This window comes from Limulus polyphemus, unplaced genomic scaffold, assembly GCF_000517525.1.
Source record: "Limulus polyphemus unplaced genomic scaffold, Limulus_polyphemus-2.1.2 Scaffold791, whole genome shotgun sequence".
NCBI classification, from domain to species: domain Eukaryota; kingdom Metazoa; phylum Arthropoda; class Merostomata; order Xiphosura; family Limulidae; genus Limulus; species Limulus polyphemus.
In genome coordinates this window covers 203,282-215,660 of record NW_013666401.1, presented here as the reverse complement: position 1 = coordinate 215,660, position 12,379 = coordinate 203,282, and the positions used below count along the sequence as shown (strand labels likewise).

Below are 12,379 nucleotides of genomic sequence, written 5' to 3'. Positions count from 1 at the left end.
CATTCTTCTGAGAAGAATATGAAGTCAGCCTTAGAAAACAAGCTTTCCAAAAACACTCAACTATATTCGAACATCTGTTTATAAACCACGTTTAAGCAGACCAAAGAGATAAACGTCCTTTGGCGCTAAATTTGAGGGTATTGACAAATTTGCTATCGAATGGGATTGTAATACAGTATCTTCAACCACCCTTTCCCTGCAAACGGCTGCTGATTTCGAATTGTGGTTGGAAAGCTCTAAATGTTTGGCTTGTGAGCCTTCACCACCGACCTCAAATTCTTATTATTTTGTTAGGTACCAAAAGAAAAGGCCAGCTTCATTGTACTGGCTGTTGGCGTTAAAAGAACTTTCTTCCTAGCCTTGACTTTGTAAGGGCTCGAATTAGCTTGGGGTGTAGTTTCTGAGCCTCTACTGTCCTAAATGTCCCGCCGTGCGAATTTCTTCGCTCCCGTAAAGAAGATCGAAGGCTTCCTTCATTAAAATGGCATGTCTTTTGGCTCTACATATTTTGAAACATTTCGCTATACAAATATCGTTTCTTCGAAAGGACTGCGACATAATACTTAAAGTATAAATTGTTCACGACGACATAGCACTGTTAAATGGTCAAGAATTCGCTATGAACAAAACCTATACGCGTAGATGTTAAACCCATTATACTTGGCGGCAAGTTGGCGCCACTGCAAATCATCTTTATAAAGCGACTAAACCTTTGTAAGTCATGAAAATTATTTTCCAAACTATTATGTTTTTCTTCTACTTAGTCAAGGTTATATTGTATAAACTTGTCGGATGACTATTTACGTAAACCTTATTTTATAAGATGTATTAAAAAGTACTTAATAAAATACAGAATTTAAGTTTGATTATAATAAAAACAACAACAACAAATGAACATAAGTCATCAGATTGTTAAATCTAAGACATATGGAGTAATACCAATATACTCTACTTCAGTCTAATGGCTTATAAATATTTGAATATTCATAGTCAACGCTTTAAATGCATTCCATTAACTATAAAATTATAAATGAAGGATATCTGAAAATACGCTTATTTGGGGCACAATAATAGCTGGCTCCTTCTAGTGTGAAAATAAAAACAGTGGTATGAAACCGTACGTTTTGTTTTCACACATTATTGTTGGTCTAGGCTCGAAGATAGAATATATTCCACAAGCCCCTAGATAATCTAAGATTCAGTTATTTCTTAATGTAATCCTTCTAGTCCAATAACCAAAGTTGTCGGGAAGCCTAGTAATAGTTTATCTAAAAGAGTCTGGATGCGAATATTACTTGAAAATTCGGTCCAGTTTTTAAGTGCTTCTAACTTTTAATACAATGTAGTAGACCTGTTGGAGAGTATATAATTTAATCGACAGAATCCAATTAATCGGCAACTTTTTTACAATTCACTAGTTTTATCAATGCAAGTAAGGTTGTCAAGCTTTGACGACTAGATGTGGAGTGATGAGTGATGCACATCAACAGACTGATTTGTATAGCATGTGATGGTTAACTCAGAAACGACAAAAACTATGTTCATTGATAGATGGGTTTGTAATAAAAAACGTCTGCAGCTACTTAAAAGATAAGACGTAAACTTGCTTCCATTGTTGCTGTGTCATGTGCCCTGGTTCATTATGGGCCATTACTCAAAACTTAGGTGTGAATATGTCTAACCACCAATCTTTTGTTTTATATTTAAAACAAAATATTATCGTGTTGGATATTTTAATTAAAGTCAGAGAGGGTTGAAGGATGTATAATTCAATTAGGTCTGAGAAAAGCAGTTTTCGTTGTATCTGTTATTGAATGTACAACAAACTTAATAAAATAGTTTACAAATATTTTTATCTATTTTGTAAGTTAAGAAAAACATTTGGCTGTTGCAATAAATAAAAGTCCAAAGACTACTGTTTCTCTTACTTTAGTGTTAAACAAAAACAAACATAATATCGTTGCTGTTTCACCTGCTTTATTTTGGTCCATTTAACCAGGTTTTACAGTAAGCTTTCACCTGCAACAGGGACTCTACTAGTACCCAGTACATTGGGCTTGTGCCCTAGCTAAACCAAAAGTCATAGTGGAAAGTTATTGCTGTAAGAGTTACAAGACCAACTAAACATCCAGCATCCCTCTTCACCCCTTGGACACAAATTTACTATACATGTAACAAACTGGTCCATAGTACAAGGAGAGATTTGGCTTGATGATATAAATATGTAAAAAATACTACAGGAACCTCGCTAGGACTAGATTGCCATACTTCAGTAAATACAATATGACATACCTCAGACTATACGAAAATGGAAACTTCCCCATAGTGCTCTGGGAAAATCTGCCTTACAAATTGAAAATAAGGGATAAAAAAGACTGGTTAAAATCACTTGCATATAAGACAGTGAAAACAGGTGACAGTCATGTTATGGTGCAAACTACAAAAATACTATATGTTTTACCTGTCTAGAATACACACAGTTATAGTACATAAACTGACAAGTTGCTTCAATATTCTGGAACGATTATTTAAAGAAATGGAAATTAAATGTTAAGTAGTTCTTCAGTACAAAAGAAACCAAAGAAAGTTATATACAAAAAAATGGATTCTTTGTAGTTGAATCACCAATCCTACTTCTGTAAAGCTTTGGTGCAGTACAACAAAAGATAAAATACAGATTTGCAACATGTTCTAATCCTCTGACAACCTGATTCCTCTTTATGGGATTTTCTGCTATTAATTGTTAAATAATTTTAATCTACAAGGACCAAACAGAGATGAAGGTATTAAAAAAAGACTTGATTTGTTAATTATCTAAGGCTTTTGTTAGTCTCAGGGACACCTATGGTGAGAAAAATGAAACAAAGTCTCAATTAGCTGCAAAATCAATTAATAATAACTTCAAGATTTCTGAATTATTAAAAAGTTTCACAATTGAGAGAATTACATTTCTTTCACAAAATATTTAACTCCTGATTAAAGATATAACAAGAAATTACTTAAAACATAATAATAATATGGCACTGTAATCAATAAAATATTTTTTAAAGCTTATCTTGTTTACTAAATAAAAGCACAAAATTTTAGATCATAACCTAAAATAAATAACAAAGAGGATAAGAAGTCTCAGAAGTGTCTTCTCTTTTATATGCCTCTTAACAACAAATGTCTTGATTACAAGTTTTGGTTTTCTTTATGCTATATTTTACATAAATATTTATGTTTGAACTTCAGAGTTAATTTTTTGTTCTATATTTCACAACCAAATCATTAATATAAAAGTATTGTAAATAACGTGAAAGTTTTTCTAATATAAAGTTTTAAATGATATAAAAATATGAAAAATCAAAATCATTAACCAAATTACTGTTCCTCTTGATGGTTTTTATTTGTAGCATTACTAAATAAAGAGAAGAGATAAAAGAAAATTAAAACTATATCAAGAGGTATAAAACACTAAAGTGGCAAAAAATAGGATATACTCATGATTCAGATGTTGTTTTATATATTTATATTAGTTTTTAAAAGTAGAAGCAGTTCAGTATGTAATAAGCTTCAAGGAATGTGATGTGTTGCAAATTTTGTAATTACTAATGATAATCAAAACAAATTTATTAATTACAATCAGAGATGATTTATAAAAATACTCAGAGAAATTAAACTTAAAAATGGAGAGTTAGGAGATGAAAAAACACCAATATAACATATAATTTAGCAACACAGTTACGCATTTAAAAGAAATAAAACACACATTGTGCGCATCCCAAGATATCCCCTAAAGCTTGGAACATTAACAGTAGGTAACTGAAATAAAAACTTTTTGTGACCATTTCAACAGTATGTCGTATTAGTATTATATAGTATTAATATTTACAGAGAACTGTACTATTTATTTGGTATACACTGGAGGCAGGTACACACTATTTTTGTGTTAATACTCACAGAGTTATACTCTTTTACATATATCTATGCACACATACACACACACACATAAACACAAGTACACACCAAGTACCCTTGTTTTCTGTTGTCAAAGAGTTCTTCATCATTCAAATTGCTCATCTTGCTTATTGTACTTTACTTTTAGTTCAGGAAAGATTTTTCATTGTTTAAGCAACAGGAAACTCCAATTCTTTTGAATATACCTTGCTTGCTTCATAGACATAATACCACATTCACTTTCACTGTAATTGTCAAACCAGAGTGTCAATCATGTCAGCATCAAAAGAAAAACACAATGATTTCTGAAATACTTTTTGAAATAATGAACTTAATAAAAATTGTGCTTTAAATACTCTTTATATTTCAAATAAGTATTTAATTGAGTGATATAATAATAATATAATAATTAGTCATTTTTACATATTTTAGAAATAAATAAAATGAATTTCTTCAGTCAAGTAAAATTCAAGTCTTTAAATAAAGCTAATCAGTGGTATTCAGTACATATATTTATATTGCAAGCATTGAATTTGTACAAAATACTTATATTGTAAATCATTCTGTGGGATCCCCAATTAATTATTCATTTACTGTAAAAAAAAAATTTAACTCTAGACTTGTTATAGAGAAACAGGGTACTCTGGTGAGGCACTAGGACATGAAGATTACTGTTCTACAGAACATTCAAAAAATCATGCTACACAACTTCCAGTATTACGGCAAAAGACCAAGAGTTATTTCTTGTTGGTTGGTTTAGCTGACAGTTGAACCACACTGTTTACAAGGATTTTTCTAGTTTGCTTAAGGTTCAGAGAAATAAATCGTGTAGATTTCTTCAGATCTGACAGGAACATTAGTCTCACCTGAGACAGTATTAAGTTTTAGGACATAAGGAACCTTGGCGCACTGAGGTAAATGTGCTGGGTCTTGTCTAAACAGTTGTTCTAATTATGACAAGACAGCTTGCTCTAGGAGCCAGATACACAAAGTAGAAAGACAGCATCATCTTAATGCTACACCCTAATATGGCTATATTTAGTTTTCTAAAACACATACACCATCTTTCTTGTTTGTTTGTTTATTTGCTGATGATGGCTTTCCAGTATTTGCCCTAAGTTCTTCTTACAGGCAAGTGGTGGGAGACTTATCTGATACAACATTAGCAGGAATGGATAAATCTTCAGCTTCTTCAATATGTACTGGTATTTCTCCTTCCTGGTCATGACCACTGTCTTCAGTGAAATGATGAAATACTGATGACGTATGGTGGTCACTAAAATTGTCCTCTCCATTTGTATGTTCTTCAAGAAGTGGTTCTTGCTTGATATGGACATCATTGTTTGTAAGACTAAAATAAATTAAAAAGTTATGTGAAATGTGGGCAAAAAAAACAATAAGGACATTTCTAAAATACATTTATCTGTCATAATGAGCACTTAAGTTTTTTTGCCATGAGAAAATTTGAAGAAAGCCAAAAACGTTTAAATGAAACTCACATTTAGAAAAACTCTAATGACTTTAGTATAGCAAAGGTATAGTTAGAATTTTAAGTTGAATCAGTAGATGGTAATTAAAGAATGTAGAAATTAAACTTTCTTCCTTGAGACTTTCTTGAAATACTTTACCTGTCACCATAAGCACTTAGTAGCATTTGGCTAATTCAAAATTTTACTACCACATTTCTAAAAATAACCTTAAAAATTAAATTATTTTTCATTGATAATAATATATAGTGGAGGATGACAGAAACTTTTAAGAGATAATGGATATGACTAATCACTAGATACATTTTTTCTATTGCCAAACTACCATTGTAACAGTTTTGTCAAGGGATTAATTATATTATACAGATACAGCAAGTAATAGGAATACAAACATTTTAATCATTTTATGTTATCACAGTTATTGTCAACTTAAAATAATAAATTTATGATTTCAAGTTGTAAATGAATAATTAAAAATATAAACATTAAACCTCATTCAACTAGCGAGATAATTTTTGAAGCCAGAGTAATTAAAGCCAATAAGATACTTAAAATATTAATTTTATTACCAAACCTGATGTGCTTTGAATATAGTGTTTTACCTATTTGGCCTTTCATAGTTCATGTTTACATTAACAACATCCATCAGATAATGATCATCTTCTATTGCTTTACTCATAGCCAAGGAGAAGCTCGTGGGAGCAAGAGTGGAAGCATTGGTGGTTCCTCCAGGTTTGGAAGTAGACAAAAATGATAGATTACTTTCTGCTAATGCTGCCTGAACAGTAAAAAAAGAAAAGAAAAAAGGTCTTGAGTGCAATTTTTAAAAAATATTTCTAGCATGTGTCCATATTTATACATTAGGTAAAATATGTGTAACAGAGAGCACATTCAGTTTGTATAGTGAGTGATAAACTAAATGGTTGAAAGAAGTTAAGTTCATATTGTAGGTAACACATAAAATGATAGAAATGATGTTTAACTGATACAGTAAGCAAATCATAAATTATCTTAAGTTAGTCATTCCACATAATTCAGAATATTTTATTGGTTATTTTAAATTTGTAACAAGTATTAAGTGATCAGAGCTAGCCTCAGAGTTTGAGAGGCCCAAAACCAGAGTATCTTGTGGGGGCTCTCTGTGAGACAGTGAATTCTACTTTTATTTTGTTATAGTTTTGTTTACCATTCATTTATTATTCCTTCTATCATTTAGTTCAACTATGAATTTTTAGTTATGTTATAGTACTAACCCACTTTCTAGCACATTGAATTTGAGTATGTTCATAATAGGAAACTGACACAAGTTTCCCCTAGCAATGATGAATAGATAATATTGTGAAGGATTGTGTAAGTTAGCTAGATACATGAGATTTAACCTCATGGTCTAACCACTAAATAAAAACCTTGCCTTGAGCTTAAATGAGTTAAGTTCATGAGATATAGTTAAAACAAATTATTGTTTATTGTTGCTCGATATTGTTATTGATGTGTTTTTCTGGAATTATGTTTGTCTTCAGCTTCCCCCCTTTGTTTTTTTTATCATCTCAACTTGAGCATATATAAATCAAATTGTATTCTCTTAAGTTAGTCATTCTACATAATTCAGAATATTTTATTGGATTTCAAACTTCTTGCATGGGGCCCAAAGTGACTGCCTAGCTTGCTTCAACCTAAGGCCAACTCTGGAATTAATAAAACAATCTTCTTATGTGTGTTAATTTGAGTAAAGTTTGAATAAATCATTTTAGCCTTTTCATTATTAATATTTTGCATGTGTGTTTTTTTCTTCTTAATTTACTATTTTCCCATGTAAAAATAGATAAAAATTGTTAATTTTTGTTTACACATAAAAATTTTAGAACTCCCACCTGTAGTGAAGCTGTGAGATTTTCACCACATAAACCAGGATTCTGCTGAAGTGTTGGACTCTTGTAGCCATGAGAAGGAGCTTGTGTGATGGTTGTTTGGGGTCCTACTTGCACACTAGACAGAAAATAAGATGATATTGCAAACTCATGATTTGGGAAAGTACTCACAAAAAATACTAAATGTTTTTGAAATATCTCTTAGTAAAGCAAAAAAAAATAATAAGTTATTTTCCTTAATTTTTAACCTATCTGGGGCATTTATTTTTGAATTTGAAGTCACATAATGCATACACTGGTGTGTTTTGAATGTTATTTATGAAAAAATAATAATTAAAAGTCTCAGAAAGCTTTTTAAAAAATCAATCAATGCCCTGGACTTAGCCTTTCTACATAACATTAACAATCTTCAAAAAAAAATTTCTCTTATTAAATCAATGTTGGACTCTGTAGTTATATTTTTAGGTTGATGTTTTTACCATGAAATGCATCTTTATAAAAAAGTTTGCATTTTCCAAAGATATTAATTATTCACATTCTAAAGCAGAATATGATTGTATTATCTCAAATAAATTTAGTAATACTATGTGTACTTCAAATATAAGAAAAAATCTGTTTCATCTATTGTTTTTTGACCAGAATTCAATTCAGATAAAAAAGTGAAGTAATATTTTGCTGTATTTCAAGTTTAAAACAAAAGCTTATAATTTCTACAAGAAATATTATTTTCATATTTTTGCCAAATCTTATTAATGAAAAATATAATGCCAACTGCAAAGTAATCTGATGTTAATTTTTACAGAAACATGTTAAACCTTTAATTTGTTTCTTCCTTTTTATTTCAGAAATACTGTCACTAAAACAAGCTTCTTAATGGTAAGTATTTTAGATGATACCATTATAATTTTGAATTAAAGTAGTTTTCATTTGGATATATCAAAATGTTAAAGAAAAATTATTAAAATATAAAATGTAATCTTTGAAAGTAAAAAACGTTTAACAATACATTTACTATTGTTGTTAACACTTTAATAAATGCACGATTTGATAATTTTTGTTTTATTTAAATGTTCATCAATATTAACCGAATAAGCATTAAACATTAAAATATAAAAGTTTAAGAATATAATTCAAGAAAAAATTATGAATTTCAATAAACCATTAAAAATTGTATAGGGTAAATGTTTTCTTTAGATATAAATTGTAATACTAAATGAAAGTAATTTACAAGATGCAAGTTTATCTACACATTCTGTGTATTAGCTCTACATTAGGAAAATGTATCATGCAGATAGTCATCAAAGAGTCTATACCATCTAGACTAACTTTTATATAATCAGCTAAACATTTCCATATTTAGACTTCTGACACAGAAATTTGTTGACAGGAGAGTAGTGAAATAGGAAGGAACAGAACTGACAATGGAAAGTATTGTTTGGTTTTGGATGAATTTAATTTAGAATAAATAAGAAACTACACCAAAAAAGTTAAATAATGGTTTTAAAATTATGATTACATAAGTAGTCTTCATTGTGCATTTAAAAAAATTGATAGAGAAAAAGCTTCCATTAAACAGTTGATTTTGAAAAGTAATATTGTACAAAAGAAAAGTATGCTAATATTGTTGATGATTTTCACAATGGTAATATCTAGGTAACAGTACATGCTCCAATACAAGTATGGTTATAACCTACTCATGCACTTTTAAGCAAAAGAAATACAATTTATAACATGCTAAGAAAACATAAAAAGGTAGGCTTACTGTGTGGACAGGGTGTGGTTAGGTTCAGGGAGTTTTCTGGGCCGGCCACGACTCAAGCGTCGTCTCTTTATAAACTCACTGTCATCCACTACCCAGAAGGACCCGAAGTCATCCTCGCAGCGCAGAAAGCACTTATGTAGCGAGAGATTGGTGCGTATTGCATTCTGTGCAGAGATGGGAAGGAAATGCAGGACACAAGAGGAAATAAAAGGACAAGGGCAAGATAAAGAGTGCAAAAAAAAGGAGACATGCAACAAAGTTGAATGTTAAGAAATAAGCAGTTCATTATTCAAAGTAAGAAATGTACATTCAAATAACAAGAAGCAAAATGCAAACAAATACAGCATTAATGAAGTTAATCATGAGCCATGAAAAAAATATAAGATGCAAATTACAATATCAAAAAAAAAAATCAACATATATCAAAAGATGATGAAAGAAAGGAGGAACAAGGAAGGAACATGGGAGAGAGAGAGAGAGAGAAAAATATGTTATAAAGTATGTCACAAAAGACAATGGAAATTTTTAAGATCTAAAATTCACATACCCTGCAATACGCTCCTGAATTCTTTGGGGCCGTCGTTTGTAGAACTCTAGCTCATCCACTGTCCATACTGCCCCTTTAACATTCTCAACACGCCTAAAACATTTGTGAAGACTAAGGTTGTGACGCACTGCATTCTACCAAAATAACGAAGAGAAATATTTCAAGGTTTTCAACTTGCTGCAGCTGGAGGCCATGTGTGCCCTGACTGCACAGTGTAGTCAAAACTAAATGCATTTTAATTGGTAGTTTGATTAAAATTTGGTCTATATTTTACTGAAATTTTATTCAATATTGACTATGCTTGAACTAAAGTATGAAACACTGGTTAAGTTATATGTAACTAAGTACTGCAAAATGGAAAAAAAATTATTAATATAAATTACATATGATATTTAATGCACTTTGAATTTTTGCACAAGTTGGCAGTAAATTAAAATAAAAAATACTATTTTCATTGCTTTCTTTACAGAATATCTGGATATAGTATACATATATAAAAGTTAATAAAGTATTACATAATAGTGACTTCTAACAAATTAAGAACTTATTAATGCTATGAGCAAAACTTTGGTGGATATTCAGAGCCTGATTTGGAAAATGTGAAAAACATTCCTGTTTAAACATCACAGTATAAAAATTTAGAACTTAACATGGTTTATTTAATGTTAATTTTCTAAAATATTCATACACTGTAAATTAGTAAATAAAGATAACATTTAATAAATAAGCTGTATGAATATACGATAGTAAGTATGTATGTATGCTTAACTCTTGGCAATTAAAAAAAAAGCTTAAAGCTAAAATGGCATGACATTTATTAAATTCATTTTGAACTTTTGCTTGTTAAAACAGAAAAAGTCAGTAAAATTCAATCAACTTAGAGTCAACTTTTTGTTCCAAAACATCTAAAAATTGACTAGATTTTAGATTATACACCATCCAAATTTGGCCAGAAACTTTACACAATTTTTTCTGAGTAATTTAGTTGTTTATCTCATTACAGAGACTATCTAGAAAGGTCTGATAGTGTGGGTGTAAATGGTCAACTGCAAGGAAATCTACTTGGGGATCCAAGTGAACATTAAAACACATGGTGAAATAGAAGTATCTGATATATAGATGGGTGCCAAATACTTAATGGTAGGTTTTACTTTGCAAGTAAGATAAACACTAATCTATCAACACTGATAAAGTAAATATTTATTCTATTGTATTTTTCCATTAACAAAACATTTTACATGTCCTTCTTAAGAAAGGAAAAACATATGCTAAATAAAAAACATTAGAACTTCAATGTTGAAATGGAAATAAATGAATAAAAATATGTATATATATATTTTGAACAAAAAAATATCATACAATTAAGTATAATACCTTCCTAAGTAACCTAGACTCAGCAATATTTAATATAAAACCTGTCTACACAACAACAAGATCATTATTTCACTTAACAAAAAAAAACTATCCACATTCCAATTAGAGTCAGTTCCAAAATTAATTAAAACACTTTACCTTCCAGGTAGCTGCATTTCTTCGGAAGTAACAAAATGTGTTTTGAAACCAGCAGTATATTTCATTCAAAGTCAACTGTTTCTCATGAGATTCAATAATAGCCTAAAAAAAATTATGTTGATGGTTATACTGTTTTGTAAATTTTATATACAGATGTACATTATATGAAACATATAAAATTAATAAGATAATAATAAAAATGACTAGTTATTTTGGTCTCTAGCTATGAATGTATGAATTACAGTACTGAAGAAAATGGACTAATGGGTCAATCAAGTTTTTCTGAATTAATACAAACAGTTTGTTACTTAAACATCGAACTGATGAATCTAATCTTAAATACAGACCTATAAAACTCAAACAGTAACTTGAATAGAATAAAAAATAAAGGATCATTTTTCAGGCCCAATCCAGAGAAACCCACTCATTTACATTCTGTATGATTAACAAAATAAAGCATGTAGATTTTATTTTCAGTAATTAAGTACACTAAACTTTTGAAAATCAACCATTTTTCTTACCTGTCTAATCAAAGATGCATATGTAAATGGTGGTCTGACATCAGCATTCTTGTAAAATTCTCGGTTTCTTTGAATTTCTGAAATACAAAATAAAAATTCAGAAAGAAATATATTTATAAATATTGCAAGAATAGCTGATCACATGTTGAGAAACGTTTAGTGCCTAGCTTGGGTCTTTCAATGATACACTTTATTTCAGAAAGCATCTAAGATTATCATGAGTTCAATGTACGTATATGAATATTTAGTAATGAATATTTTGGCTATATTTAGAGTACACGTAATTTGTAATTTAAGTGGTCTTGTAAAAATTAATGTTAATGGGGAAATGCTTATACAAAAGGACTGTGACCACATTAGTAAAGTTTAACCCATCTTAGGTTTCCTTTGATATTAGTTTATAGTTAAGCACAAAGCTACACAATAGACTATCTGTGCTGTGCCTACCACAGATATCAAAAACCTAGTTTCTAGCATTATAAGTCTGTAGGCTTACCACTATGCCACTGGGGGACTCCATAAAACTAGATTCTTTAACAACTCAATACCACTGATAATTAATTATTAACTATTGTAGTTTGAAAGAAGATTTATGCTTCTAGTACAATTCTACAATTCTTGAGAATAATTGCACCAGTGATCGAAACATCATGCCTGTGATAAATACAAAGCTTGCTTACTGTAAAAGCTGTAACTTGTAATAAAATATAGAATATTTATTTGTTGAACTTGTTTTGGCAGAA

At 29.9% G+C, this 12,379-nt stretch overlaps 1 protein-coding gene across 3 annotated transcripts in view; it reads right to left on the bottom strand.

The window, feature by feature from the left end:
- Positions 1 to 1,957: 1,957 nt before the first annotated feature.
- The window catches only part of LOC106460540 (forkhead box protein P1-like), a 147,591-nt gene continuing 137,169 nt past the window's right edge, over positions 1,958 to 12,379 (bottom strand). For all 3 annotated transcript variants that reach the window (XM_022387282.1, XM_013920257.2, XM_022387281.1), the window contains exons 9-14: positions 11,637 to 11,713; positions 11,116 to 11,217; positions 9,604 to 9,737; positions 7,298 to 7,412; positions 6,029 to 6,204; positions 1,958 to 5,290 (exon numbers count right to left, since the gene is read on the bottom strand). In XM_022387282.1, coding sequence (XP_022242990.1) covers positions 5,065 to 5,290; positions 6,029 to 6,204; positions 7,298 to 7,412; positions 9,604 to 9,737; positions 11,116 to 11,217; positions 11,637 to 11,713 — 830 coding nt within the window. In that variant the 3' untranslated portion in view covers positions 1,958 to 5,064. The remainder of the gene's footprint in view (positions 5,291 to 6,028; positions 6,205 to 7,297; positions 7,413 to 9,603; positions 9,738 to 11,115; positions 11,218 to 11,636; positions 11,714 to 12,379) is intronic.